Here is a 15032-nt window from a genome sequence, read left to right as displayed (position 1 = left end):
CGATATATAGCGTTAGCGACATGCCTGGCCAGTTCGAGAGAGTTGGATGTGTCACATTTCCATTCGGCTGTGAAGTGCTTGGAAATTGCTGGAATTTGGTGTCCGCGCGTACAATCGTTGATTGATGTAAGAGATGATTAAATAAAAAACAAATATATTAGCAAATTAGTGTATTGGTGATATTTAGAAAATGTTGAGGTAACAGTTGACAGTAATATATAACTTTTAATAGTTAAGGCACTTGAAATGGACATGACGGGAAGTAACACGGGCACTTGGTTGAATTGATCGAGTATTACAGTTCAGCGAAGGAATCATCGTTTTCAATCTAATACTGGGCTACCTGAGATGCTTGACGACATCGATTAAATTTCATCGCATCATCGCTGGGGCTCTAGTTGGTGAATTGGCGAGTGATAGTTTATATTTGTGGAATTCAGTGTTGCGATGAAATTGCTCACGTACAGTCGTTATAATCATCATCATCATTACCATGAAAATGATTACCATTATTATTATCATCGACTGGTATCACTCTTCACGAAGGCCAATAATATTCAAATCTCGTTAATTGTCTTTGATATGGTATTTAATATTCGAATACTTCATTTCAGCCACCTTTCTAACCTTGCCTTTCAGATTGACTCCGCCGAGAGAGCGGAACGACGTCGGCGCAGTTCTTTGCTGGACCCGACCGAGGCTTCGACTGCGAGATCAGCTTCTGCCGCATTTATCTTCGAGGACTACGCTAACAAATCATCGGGGGTAAGTCGGAATGCTCACTTTCGCAAGATGGAGTTCTTATATAGGGTTCGAAGGCATCAGGCATCGGGGCAATCGACGAATCACAAGCGCATGAAAAACAACAAGTCGAAAGTGAGCAGCAACGCGAACAGCCGCCACAGTTGAAGCCTGTGGAGAAAGAGAAGCAAATTCAGTCGAATGTGATCCAGGTGAGAAAGCATGAGGCGATGAATGATGAACCGAGAAAGTATTCGTTATTATGTATGCACATAATAATCTATGAAATTGTAGTCTCACCCCTTTTACGTGAAGTGGCGTGATACTCAGTGTGAATTGTAAGACGCATATGCCTTCGCGACGGATGAAACTGTTGTTCTCCGCAAAGTGAATTTTAAAATATACTTTTTTCACATCACGGGTGAAGTAACTAACTCCAACAGCACACCGAATGACGCACCATCTTGAGCTCATTGACGCCCCTGGTGGCCGGATTGGATTGAAATTCATGGGCGAGGGATCACTGTGAAAGTTGACGTGTGGCCGACGAAAAAATCTTAACCTTATTTCCTCGAGGGCTTTTCTACGAAGCTTACACTATTCGACATGGTTCAAATCAGTACTGGGCATTCTCCTCGACCAAACTGTACATATTCTCGGTACTTTCTGAATACATAATCTGTGTAATGTACAGACATGGAACATCGAAATTTTCGTAGGCTTCCGCAGTCTCTGCCTTGTGAATTCTTTTGTTCTGACTTCAGGAAAGCAACCCTCCTTATCCTACACCGTCGTATACGGTTTACAGTCAAGCACCGATGCCAAGTATGGGAGTCCCACTGGCTCATCTTAGGGGCTTACCTCCACCAGCATGGCAACAACCACTACCTAGTAGGTTCCTTAGTATGGAAAAGTATGCACATGGTCAACTTCACGTATTGGTGACAATATGAAAAGTCTCAGGGAGTTTCGGGAAATTCTTGTTGGAATTCGTATGTGAACTCATATAATTAGTGGGGAAACTCCTGAGATCAGCTAAGGAGAACAAACAAGTGTTACACTGAGGTTCTCAGTATTGTCGGCTATTATCACGAAAATAACAGACACGATTTTGTTTGAATTCGGAGATGTGACCAGATGGTTCATTTCAATTTTTTTATGATTTTCTATCTTACCGCACTTTCATCTATTCAGATCCATACAACCCTTTTCCTATGGAGGCATTCCAATTCCCAATGCAGATGACCCAAAGTACTAGTCGTTGGTAACGGAGTAAAGTTGCCGCAGTGTTCGTCGTTATTCTATTCATACAGGAAGTTCACATCCTTGCGCTGTGTTCATTCTACATGATGTGTCCTTGATTGTTAAGTGATGTGAATTTATGCAGAAATTGAGTTTTGGAGTAGCCTGTCTGTGCTAACTCAATTTGGTCACTAGAAAGAGAACGAATTGTAAACCTGTTACATTGTGGCTGATTTTGACATCGTGAATGAGCATATCGTAAATTGTCCGGTCACTCCTATGTAAGAGTGCTTGAGAAAAATAATAGAGTCATATAATGCTGTGTCTATAACATGGGAATATTTAAAGTGGGAGGTATATCCGTGGATCAATAACACGAAGTGATTCTGTGATGTCAACATAATGGAGCCAACATGTATGAGGTCTTTTGAGCTAGTAGGCTAGTTTGTTTGTTGTGATGGCATAGTGGCCCCGCTTCGATGAATTGATTGTATGATAGCATATCTTGGGATGGCATAGTTGCCCCACTTACAAAATTGATTGTATGAAGGCATATCTTGGGATGGCATAGCTGCCCCGCTTCGATGAATTGATTGTATGATAGCATATCTTGGGATGGCATAGTTGCCCCGCTTCGATGAATTGATTGTATGATAGCATATCTTGGGATGGCATAGTTGCCCCGCTTCAATAAATTGATTGTATGAAGGCATATCTTGGGATAGCATAGTTGCCCCGCTTACAAAATTGATTGTATGAAGGCATATCTTCCGATGGCATAACTGCCCCGCTTCGATAAATTGATTGTATGAAGGCATATCTTGGGATGGCATAACTGCCCCGCTTCGATGAATTGATTGTATGAAGGCATATCTTGGGATGGCATAACTGCCCCGCTTCGATAAATTGATTGTATGAAGGCATATCTTGGGATGGCATAGTTGCCCCGCTTACAAAATTGATTGTATGAAGGCATATCTTGGGATGACATAGTTGCCCCGCCTGGATTAATTGCTCAGGAAAGAGGTCACCCTCCGGGAAAAGCCCACATCATGTTGCCGAACTCGAAGGCTAATTCACGTCGACCAACACCCATAAAATCACGTCTGCGCCACCACTGAGAAGAGACGATTAGGGAAATATGATTCCGGGTGGGATGAGATCACGAGTGGTCTTCTTCCCTCACCAAGTTGGAGCACCAGGTGATGCAAGACATATACAACACAGTATATAATGGCAATGATAGCTAGGCGTTCGCTCAGTAATAACGTAAGAAAATACTAGTTACGGAATTCAGTACCATTCCGACTTCCCTAGAATTCCCGAGGATAACATATGCTGGTGACATGTAGGCGGAAGCTTCGAGCGCAGCAAAGCTTCCAATACATATATCTATATAGTTCACATATGGACACACTGTGGTATCGAAATCGGTCCGTGACCGATGATCATTTGCATCTCCAGACCAGGATGGATACTCGCTCTCACTCAGGGAGGAAGAGTCCGACCGTCTGAATGTGTGATTAGTAATCACTGATTACCATACATGCTGGTTACGTAGATCGTCGGGTTAGTATGTCCCATTCAGCGATCCGTGAGGTCCCAAACAAGCGTCAGGATTCTCTGCCACGACTTGCAGTTGCCTAGAGCCTCCTATGCGATTGGGAACTGGTGGGCTAACATCAGTACTGTTCACTTTGTAGGCACCGACGTAAGCCGAGATGAAGATATGAACCAGAATAGCGAGGACAGACATAGAGAAAATCATGAACACAATTTGGTGTTGTGCGTCTCCCTACAAACCTCTGCACAATTTCAAGGACATGCGTGTTTACGTAACTCGACAGACAGGCGTCTTCTCATAGCATCCCTGACCCAGGACGACAATCTTTTGGTCACAGAAACTTCATCGTCTAGTGCTTACAATAGGTTAAAAGCACTAGAAGATTCTGACAATGTTAGCATCCAACTGACTCATTAAATTGGGCGTGTTCCCATTGCACCCATTCGTACGTCCGGCCTTCGAAGTGTTAATAGCGCACGATGTCTTTCACGCTACACGCTTACGTGTGGGCGGACTTATTCGAAGTCGTATTCGGGCTGATATTTCTGGTGATCAATGCTAGTGGCGCTGGCGAAACAATCCCAGTGTATCAGGGCCATTACTAAGCAGTAGTACTGAGGGAGTAGGGACTCCCTACTAGGGAGTCATCGAAGGGAAGGCAGAAAGGGAAGTCAGGAAGGTCTGAACATCAGCAATGTAGTTAGATATTCTAGGAGTACCTCGTTCACCTCTTACCTCGACTCTATCTCTATCACCAATATTATTCAGAGCCTGGTAGCTTGTCAGCGACAGGGGCGGAGGGAAGGAAAGGTGGAGGCCCTTCAACCTTCAAGGCTTTTCTGTGGAAAGTAAGGCGACGGGCATTATTGAAGATCCAACGACGGGTACCAAGACTGTGGAGTCCATGCTCAATCTCAAGAAGTCCAATGCTGCTCCAGCGAGCTCCTGTTCGATTGATGATGGCCTCCCTTCGTTCCCAGTTGGTACAAGGATCTCTATGCTCTTCACCGTGAACGGCTCACATGAATTCTACGATGGTGTTGTCGAACGAGTCAAGGATAATGGCCTATTGACGGTGTTATTTGATGATGGAGAGCGTTGTGACGATATCGACCCACATAAGGAAGGGGTGAAGATGATCCATCAACGATCATCAACTGATCTCTTTTGGTTCTAATCGAATCTCCTAACCTCCAGATTATTCGCCAATAGCTGAGAATTCGCTAATTGTTTATGTAAAGGCGCATTATCCATATAAATGACAGCATGTTCGCCATTGAGAGCAGCAGAAACCCGACCCATGAAACCTCTGAACTCATCGGTCGCAGATCCGACATGGATTACAATGCTTACCTGGAGAATCACACCCGACACGTATATCATGATATCATGATCCAAGAACATGATATTGATTCGATATCCTAAGGATATTATTCCTACATTGACACCGTCAGCATCAGTTTTCAGCGATAGACTCGCCACGAAGTTATGTATGATGTCCCATTACAATCACCACACGGTTATCTAAAACTGCGCCGCCCGGGAATTGAACCCGGATCATCCGTTTGGCAGACAGATGTCATAACCTTTAGACTAGCGGCGCCGATATAGTTATGCCATCAAGATCTGTGTGCTTGCGACTCGCTGTCTAGCGAGGAGTGAGTCCTTTAGGAGTAAGTCGAGATGCGTTGACATGTTACGTCATACTTAGCAACTTATCATAAGGCATGACGTTACCATGAATAATAAGGAGTTGGACGCTACGACCAAGGCTACGCTAACTCAGCGTCGCTGAGCCTGAGCCAGCTTCCATGACCCTTGGTGGTTCCATAAGCCGAAGATTTGATTAAAGCAATGCCAACGAATAGAGAGCAAAATAGTTGAACATAGAGGCTTTTATTGTATCGGTATTGTGATCCATTAAATGAACCGCATGCATATTGGCTCGGATTCCTCTCCTTCACTGTTACCTCACCTTTGTCATGGTCGGCAACGCTAACGCACTCCTTACTGACACTCAAGACTACAGACTAGCGATCAGACACACAGCTAACATGTAATGCATGAATAATGGTAAAAACAAGGACAGTGCAGTAGCTCCGACTAAGACGCATACGAGAGAGCAGACGTCTACCTTCCAGTAAACCTCGCAGGAATTTCGAGGTTAGCTGAGCCGTTCTTTTCAACATAAGAAGTGACCAAGTTTCCGTCCGAGGGTGTGATTGATTTATGGCCTAGCATGCCCAGCCAGTCGCCCACCGCGTACTCCCTCAATCGGGGGCAAACTGAAGTAATCCCCCGCGACTTCTCTAACAAATCGAGCTTGGTCGAGATAGTAATCTTCACGACCTTCATAAGGGCCCAAGAACACCGCAACATCATTCCTCGAGCCCTGTGATGAGTTGCCCATGAGAGGTGCCGGGGATCGGAACCTGAATCAGTGATTAAATGCAGCACTTGCCCCCGGGATATGAAAAATCTAGTGAAAAATATATTTCACAATTAACTTAACCTCTAGCGTTTAATCTACGAACTTCGTTAAACTCACATGTCAAGTTCAAATCTGAGCTGCTGGATTTCATTGTGGTGACTCCTGACAACTTCTTTCAGCACCTGAGTCATCCATATAACCGAGTAGTGGTTGGTGGCGCCGACAATATTATCAACTGAGTGTGGTGAGACATGCACATGGTCAACCACATGTGTTAGTGACAATATGAAATTTGTGAGGAAATTTCAGGTTTCTTCGCATTCATAACCCAATCCGTATATGAACTCCTACAATTAGTGAGGAAACTGCTGATCCCAGCTAAGGAAACTAAACATATATTGCAACACTGATTCAGTGTCACTGAACAGTAAACACTCAGTTGTATCAATTGACGGTGACACCAATCATCGTGTCACCTGAATTTCCGAGTCTTGTCGGCTAATCCCTGGGGCTCGCTGCTTCCGAGCTGAGCTCGTAGAGATCGAGATCGGGCGACCAAACCTACCACAGAATACAATTCTTGAAGCTGCCTGAGGGGGAGTCAACCCCTCCTCTACATTGACACAATCGGGCAAGTGAGGAACCATCAGACTAACTTTGCCTAAAGGAATTACTTTAAAAACCCTCATAATTCATTTAAACATATATCGTGTTGTGTACCCCTAAAATTTTGCATTCGTAATGCATATGCATAGAAGTTGGAGGAAAGTAGTAGATCCAGTTTTGGAGACTACGACGCACTAATCAACTACACGTGTTGTTGCCAACATGGGAATTCTTAGGAAATTTCGGGAAATTAATGTTGGTCCCTATAAATTCCTGCGGAATATTTATTCTTCAAACACAGAGTATATCTGTATGAAAATGTTCTCCACAAGTATGTGTCCTAACTCCTAATATTCCTGTACTACTCACCTTTCTAGCTAGCCTAGCGTATACCCCATGATTAATGGAGTTTCACGACCGTGATATGAAAAACACTAGTGGGAAATATATTTCACGACTACTGCATAGTGCAAATATCGCCTTGTTTTCACGTAAAACGGGCGAAACTCCAGTACATTAAAACCATTTGTTAACGACTTGGTTCACATAGAGAGTCACAACCCCATCGCGTCGGACCCTATTCTCGGTCATCTCACCTGTCGATCATTATATCCTCACAGTTCGTATTCTCAACTTTGGCATTCAGTTTTCTTCCTTTCTCCTTCCTCCCATTACTAGCCTCAAGAACCTGAGTGCAGAATATGGTTTTCATGAAGGACATCGGCAAACTGTTATTAGAAAATTCATGTGTGTGGCGAACCGTTCTTTATTGTGTCTATGGCGTACAACTAGCAGTACACTAGTGAGATTAATAGATTAAAAATTAAATCCTTAATTCTAGGGAAACTCCTATGGAGATTCACGACTCGTTTCACGTGGAATAGCGTAATACTCGGTGAAAAACGCGATATTCGCGGTGGTACGCAGTAGTCGTGAAATAGATTTTTCATATCACGGTCGTGAAACTTCATAGATTCATATCGTTGATTAGGTGATCACAATTCTGTAGATCTAATCAAAACTAACCACACCAGTAATCTGTGACACTAGTTCTTCGCGGGTATTTCTCAGAACTATTAGCACTCCTATATTGGCTATCCGATTCAGCGTCGATTCAATCTACAAAACGCCATAATGCGGTCCACTATGAAAAGTGATAACAACATACACAATTTTGCCTTCCCGAGAATACTGTAAGTCATCTCTCAACTCCCTATGAAAATACACGTTCCCACAACTGTAGGAGATCTTCACATAAAAACAACCCGAGTTATAGTACAAGTACTAATTTAATATGAGATTTCTACCGGTGCTATGACTTGCTACCTAATTCAGATTTGCAAATTTAACATCGTTAACTGAAAACAGTACGGTATCAAGAAGACCAGGAAATTCATCAAAATTTTGGGCAGTTTCTTGAGAGCAGTTGGTAAAAGTTGATAAGATACCAACATTTCAAAAAATTATCAAAAATTCACTCCAAAAACCGCTGTAGTGAATTTGGCTCATGTGACGGGAAGTCAGCGGAAACCATACCGGTATAGTCAAGTCCTTAGCTTCGCTCATGGCGTTCTCAAGACGCTTTTTGAGGCAACAAGAGTGCCTAACCAAACGAAGGGAAACTAGCAGTGTGGTGAAATATGCAAATGGTCAACCACACATGTGTTGGTGACAATATGAAATTTGTGAGGAGATTTTGGGAAATTCTCCTTCGCATTTGTAACCCGATCCGTATATGAACTTAGTGTGGAAACTGCTGAGCTCAGCTAATGAAACTAGACATATATTGCAACACTGGAAACTACTGTCCTGTGTCAAACCCCTACCACTTACGATCGTTCATTCGCGAGCTTTCTCTCGAGTTTAGCCAACCTGGATTTGTATTCCAACTCTTTAGCTTGATAATCACTAGAGTGGAGGGAACCGCCGGAGCCCATCTCATGTGCGGCTGAGACACTGGAGCTTCACCCGTTTTACGTGAAGTAGTGTATAACGAGTAGAATTATGGACTGTTACGGCCGTTACTATTACGGTTACTCTTCAAGCTCCGTACCGTAAAACTACGACATCGTAGTAGGTTTTACCGAGATGCAGAGGACAAAACGAGGCTTGGTAATTCAAGTCGCTTGAATCGATTGCATGTGAATGCGCGTGCGTAGACGAGACCGGCTAGGCAGTTTGGTGCCAGCCTGGGGGTAAAGTGGAAGGAATTTGAAAGCGAAATACGTGGTCAATACGGAACCAAATGTTCTTTCCTCAGTGGTTTGGTTGAACTCGAGCCGCCAAAAATGAGTTTAACAACCACTCGAGCTACGTTGGAGCGCCTTACAGTTCAGCACCAACCGTAAAGTCGTGTGTCTTTCCGCAACCGTAAACTACTTGCGTTATGGTGCACATGTATAGTCCTCTATAAGCTTGCCTTCTCAACTACTGATATAACATGCTCCCACGTTGGGAGTATGTTTTAGGATGCTAATACGCTAGTATATAATGCAAATCACCTCATACCACGTAAAACACGGCACATGTTCTACGCGTTATTCGCAGCTCAGATGTGATTTCCGCTAAGTAATATATGTTTTCCACTAATGTACTTTCATATCACAAGTAGAATTTTTGTAAAGATCATCACTCACTTTCCTCCTGAGGCTGTTTAGGAGATTTACTCCGTTCAAGCTGCTTGCCAAGATCAGCAAGTCTTTTACGTAGCTTCAGCACTTCCTCACGGTATCGCCCATTACGGCGTATGAGCACATAGCGATCCTCTGATAGTTTCTGAGTACCCAAATATAACAAGAATATCCCTAGTCATATAGTGTCAACCAAACCGTAATGCACAATAGTAGTATTTCAATTCTTGGAAGCCAACAATGGAGTTTCACGACCGTGATATGAGAAACACCAGCCAAGAATATCTTTCACGGCTACTGCATATCACCGTGGATATCGGGTTTTTTCATAGGGTATTCATGTGAAACGAGTTAAACTCCAGTGTGAATCGATTGAAAATGTCTTACAAGCGTTCGGTAGTCTATAGTCGTACTAGTCTCAAATTGGGGAAAACTATGTCGAAAATTCAGCGTTTGTTTCGCACTGTAGTCTGATAAAGTTCTCAAAAACTGCACGCATGCACACCTTGATCTCCTCTTGTAAACTTTCAGCTGTTTGTAGACGTCTTGGTGAAAACGAGCGATCAACTTGTATTCCGCGGGACACCAATTTGGCGTTCTTTCCAATACAGAGCCCGCTTGAGGAATATCTGCAAGTGATAAAATTTAGTGACAATATGGAAAATCTGAGGAATTTTTGGGAAAATTCTAGTGTTGGAATATTTGTTCGCTCTCCTCAACTGAGCTAAGGAGTTTCCTCACTAATAAGAGGAGTTTATATACGAATTGTAGTAGAATCGAACAGAAACCAATATAAGAATTTTCTGAAATTTTCTCAAAAATTTCACATTTTCCCATAATGAATTCCCATTGCTTTCTATACACTCCTACCCGAATTCTATCGTGTGGTAAGCGATCACACACCCTAACGTAGTCGAGAACACACCTTACATAGTTTCAGATGGCGAAGCGAGCTCTTTTGCTATACTTCCTCCTACTGCTGTATGCATCGTGTTCTCAAGCATATATTCAACTAGGGAGGCCAGCACTGCTGAACCCTAACAAATTGGAAATTAAAACTTCAACTAACTTACTTCGATTAATGTTATTTTGAATATATTGGAGTTTCACGACAGTGATATGAAAAAACACTAGTGGAAAACACATTTCACGACTACTGCATAGTGTGAATATCGCGTTTTCCTCAGAGTTCTACGCCACTTGACGTAAAACAAACATCACGGGTGGATCTCCATTGTCATTAACTGGAGTTTCACCCGTAAAACGTGAACTGGCGTGGAACTCAATGTGAAAAACGCCATATTCGCGATATGAAGTGAACTTTCACGTTATGCTCTTTCAAGAAATTATATTATCACACCTATAATTTGTCATTATATTCAAAAGTAAATACGTTTTCCACGAAGTGAATTGCAAAATAATGTCTTTCATATCGCGGCTAAAACTCCAGTGTATTTGCATATTTTCCCTCGTTGCTTACCGCGCTCTGCTGAACCTCTATCTCATCTGATGTAGATACAGTGTTAGCCGCCATTATCATATACAACAGCCACTTTTCACATCGACGATTCTCAAGAGTAATCAAGGCAATCATCTCGGTGTATTAGGGGTGATGATTTTGTTCTCATCAGCGTTGGCGGAATATATGTTCGTTTTCCTCAGCTGAGCTCAGGAGCTTCCTCACTATTTAGTGGAGCTAATATACGAAATCGTGTATAAACCACAGAGAATCTCCAGAAATTTCCTCGGAATTTTAGTTGACCATATGCACATTTTCCTCGCTGGTCCTCATACATCTTCCTCTCCTGTTTAGTGCGAAGCAAACAGTTATGCATACCTAAATTTCCGAGATGGCTTTTCTCATTTTCCGAGAGTAATACGACGAGGTACTACGAAACGCTTCTGACAATCGATTCACATCGTTATCATGTTCACTTTTGAGCTCCCAAAAAATGATTACTAGTTTGCGTAACGGTTTGGTTCACACTGTATGTTCATGCTCACTAAAATTTACCTCCCAAAACTGTGACCAACACAAATCGGTGTTCATAGCTTATCACACTTCACCACGTGCACTCACATGAGCAACAAGAATATCAAATTCGACTTCACTCACTGTCCTACTGAGAAATTGACAGCGGAAACGGCCGAATACGCGGCCTTTGAAAATTAGCTAAACAGTAGCAGCTCCCATCGCAAACGCATTAAATATCCTTTCCAATGTGGTTTGTGATATCTAGAAAAACAACAAAATTGTTCAATGGAAACCCATGCGCATGGTCAACTACTTATGTCGGTGACAATATGAAAATTCTGAGGAAATTTTGGGAAATTTTCATTGGAGTTTCACCCGTGATATGTAAAACACTAGTGAAAAACACATTTCACGATTACCGCATACCACGAATATTGCGTTTTTCACATAGAGTTTTACGAGTGAATCCCCTATATGTGGGTAATTCGTCATGTACTAACTATTCTAAATCTAATAAAAGACTCTTGAAATGAAATCGGCAAGCAATATATAAGTACACCCCAACTCACTTGCAAATCGCTGAAGATCAGCTGTTCTTCTCCTTTTAGAAATATACCAAAAATTTCACCTGAAAACCCATCGTAAAATCAAGATTGCTTACAATGGAAAATATGAAAACATGAAAATTCTGAGAAAATTTCCGGGAAATTCTCTTTTTCCCTGCACGAATTCTATAGTGAGAAAACTCCTCAGCTGAGGAAATCAACATCATTTCAACTTACCGATAGTCATCATAGATCTCCCATTAGCGTCACCATCATGCCCTTCCGGAACTATTGCATACCTCACATTCGTACCTATTACAAAATTTCCGAAAATTTTACCAAATTTTCCCCGAAACTTTACCATGGCGCTCCAGTAAAACTGTTGAACTGATTCCAGAAGCTCTTAAAAATGCTTCCAGCTTAGCGAGTTTTTCATCTAGATCGATCCATCCGACTAGGTCGGCCACCAAGATAGCATGACTAAGCAAATCTTGCAAGTCTTGCATTTCCTCAACGCCTACCTCCCCTGTTCATCAGCAGCTCTTAGTACCGCTCCGGGCAAACAACTGGCCCGGTTGAGTCGATCGGGAATCTATTAAGAGTGTTAGAGGTGTATATGTTTGCTTTCCTCAGTAGTTCCCAAAGCTGATTTTGTATACTAATTCGAGTAGAAATTTACAGCAAACAACAAGAATTTCCCTAAAAATTTCCTCACAATTTTTCATATTGTCATCAACATATGTAAGTAACCATGTGCATATTTTTCCACACTGCTAACTTTTCTTGTTGGTTTCTGTATACTTCTACCCGAATTCGGGTAGAACATGCTACAATTAGCCCGATTTTCCGATAAGATATATACCAGAAATTCAGCGCCAGATCGTCATACGTCAGCAGCAACGGTTTCTGGTTATACCAAATCCAATACGCACGAGAATAAGTGTAAATTCATATACACCTCGTAAAACGATGTTGTTCACAATTTCTGCGAGAAAAAAATCCCCGAAAATATAATCGTTTCATATACCCACTTTTTCCAGTGCAGCTCGAGCATCTTCAACAGACATGCATAACTGAGCAGATGAGCTTTCTGAATTGGCAGACGCAATCCCGATTGAATCTGACAACACGCGCGGAGAGTCATCGAAATTGTGGTAAGGACACACTCAAACAGTTGAGTTCCACGACCGTGATATGAAAAACACTGCCAAAGAAATATATTTCACATTTTACTTCTCAACCGTTTCCACGTCACAGTTGAAACTATAGTGTCTTCCGTAACAGCAATTTCTCATAGATTCCAGGGACGCACATATATCATCTATAATGGAGTTTCACGACCGCGATATGAAAAACACTAGTGAAACACACAATTCACAACTACTGCGAAAATCGCGTTTTTCACCGAGTTTTACACCACTTCACGTAGAACAGGTGAAACTCCAATGATTTCCTATTAACACTTTTTTCGAGCAACTCTGAAACCATCCGAAGTACTTCGCACATTCTACCCGACTCGAGGTGGAGACAATCACCTCCCTTTTTTCACCCCTACCACTCCTCTTACTTCTTATTTCCTCAGCCGCTACCTCAGTAACATCGTCGTATTTGAGGCTCACTTCATATCCTCTCCCGAAACGACTCTTTAATCGTTGAGGAGACCCAAGGCATCTAAACTGGCCGCCCACCTGAAAGCAGCTTTATACAATGGAGTTTCACAACCGTGATACGAAGAACGCTATTGAAAAACATATTTCGCGACTACTGCATATCACCGCGTTTTTTACCGAGTTTTACGCCACTTCACGTAAAACGAGTGAAACTCCAATATATAGGAGTTTCACGACCGTGATATGAAAAACACTAGTGAAAAATATATTTCGTGACTACTGCATATCACCGCGAATATCGCCTTTTTCACCGAGTTTTACGCCACTTCACGTAAAACGGGTGAAACTCGATTTATAACGTATATAGTAAATATTATATTTTCGCTTTCCTCAGCCGAGCTCGGGAATTTCTCAGAGATTACGAAAGTTTATATACGAACTCGAGTGAGAGTATACAGAAACCAATGAGAACTTCTCCCAGATTTTCCTCGCGATTTTCATCACATGCAATTGACCACACTGCTGAAGCCCCTATAAAATTCACTAACTCACCTGAATAGCTATTCGTGAACATAGCGCCTCCGCCTCCTCCATAGAGTGTGTTGTAAGAACCACAACACTTTTGCGGCTGATTGCCAGTTGTTGAATTACTCCCCACAGGAAACGTCTCGATACAGGATCCATACCAGTGCTGGGCTCGTCGAGGAATACAATACGGGGTCGACCGATCTGAATTTAAGACGATTTCCAAAAACTAAATCACTAGTACACAAATTTTCAACCGAAAATTTTTTCCCAAAAACTCCCGAGAAAGTTTCTTCTCGCTGAATTGCATGAAGAGTTTATACCAGAATTTCTTCCTATACGAATGCCAAAATGATATTAAAAAATTCCCTTAATTTCAAAATTTCCGTAAATTTCGAGCTGGGATGATAGGAAATTCCGAACTGCATTTCACTTCTCATTTTCCAAATCCTCTCTAATACTCACAATTGCCATTCCCACGGAGAGTTTCCTTTTGTTTCCTCCACTTAGACTTCCAGCGCGCTTATCCCTATACCTGTATCAGAAAAATATCGCCACCGAGGATCGAACCCACGCCCTCACGCTTCCAAAGACAACTGCTTCAACGTACTCCCAACTGCACTATCAAGGAGATGTCCTTTCAGCCCTTTTAAACGACCATACAGCTCAAGATGCTCCTTCGTGGTCATCTGATCCAGGAGCGCGTCGAACTGCGGGCAATAGCCGAGATTCCTTCGACACTTCGAAGTCTGAAATCGATCAATGTGGGAAAAAATTGATGACAATACGAAAATTTTGAGAATTTTTTCGGAGGAAATTTCTTCTCGTTTCTGTACACCTCTACTCAAATCTATTTTCGAAATTCTATACAGTGTGAACCAAACCGTTACACGAAGCGTTAAATTTCCGGAAAGTCGAAAATGAACTTAGAAATAATATCAACAGTGTGATTCGATCAGCGACGTTCCGTAGCCTAAACTCTTGAAAAACCAAGATCTACACAACTGCTTGGTTTACACTGTAGTAAGGGAACTCCACTGCTGAGAAAAGCAAGCATATTTTCCAACCCTACATCTGCACCAACCGTAGTTCCAGCGACCCACACCTCGCCCTCCGTAGGTGCATACAGTCCGCACATAACTTTGAATCTGATACAAATCGAT

At 42.3% G+C, this 15032-nt stretch overlaps 2 protein-coding genes and 1 non-coding gene across 3 annotated transcripts in view; all 3 read right to left on the bottom strand.

Annotated features, from left to right (window-relative positions):
• Positions 1-5078: 5078 nt before the first annotated feature.
• On the bottom strand, positions 5079-5150 carry Pmar_PMAR022364. Its single transcript has one exon. It is a non-coding gene; the product is annotated as a tRNA-Gly (tRNA).
• A 2765-nt stretch (positions 5151-7915) lies between these two features.
• Positions 7916-8521, bottom strand: Pmar_PMAR022363 (hypothetical protein; the record flags this gene model as incomplete). The annotated part of the gene is made up of 3 exons (XM_002785569.1): positions 7916-7942; positions 8121-8187; positions 8418-8521. 3 exons carry the CDS (start codon positions 8519-8521, stop codon positions 7916-7918), a joined length of 198 nt encoding a protein of 65 aa, XP_002785615.1.
• A 2897-nt stretch (positions 8522-11418) lies between these two features.
• Pmar_PMAR022362 (Nod factor export ATP-binding protein I, putative) overlaps positions 11419-15032 on the bottom strand; it is a gene marked incomplete at both ends in the record, with an annotated part of 9800 nt that continues 6186 nt past the window's right edge. Inside the window, 10 exons of the mRNA XM_002785568.1 lie at positions 11419-11450; positions 11972-12046; positions 12096-12214; positions 12256-12326; positions 12766-12854; positions 13302-13422; positions 13897-14073; positions 14335-14404; positions 14452-14618; positions 14942-15017. Of these exons, the coding sequence (XP_002785614.1) occupies positions 11419-11450; positions 11972-12046; positions 12096-12214; positions 12256-12326; positions 12766-12854; positions 13302-13422; positions 13897-14073; positions 14335-14404; positions 14452-14618; positions 14942-15017 (997 nt within the window). The remainder of the gene's footprint in view (positions 11451-11971; positions 12047-12095; positions 12215-12255; positions 12327-12765; positions 12855-13301; positions 13423-13896; positions 14074-14334; positions 14405-14451; positions 14619-14941; positions 15018-15032) is intronic.

This window comes from Perkinsus marinus, assembly GCF_000006405.1.
Source record: "Perkinsus marinus ATCC 50983 genomic scaffold scf_1104296932410, whole genome shotgun sequence".
NCBI lineage: Eukaryota > Perkinsozoa > Perkinsida > Perkinsidae > Perkinsus > Perkinsus marinus.
This window is presented reverse-complemented; position numbering and strand designations above follow the sequence as displayed.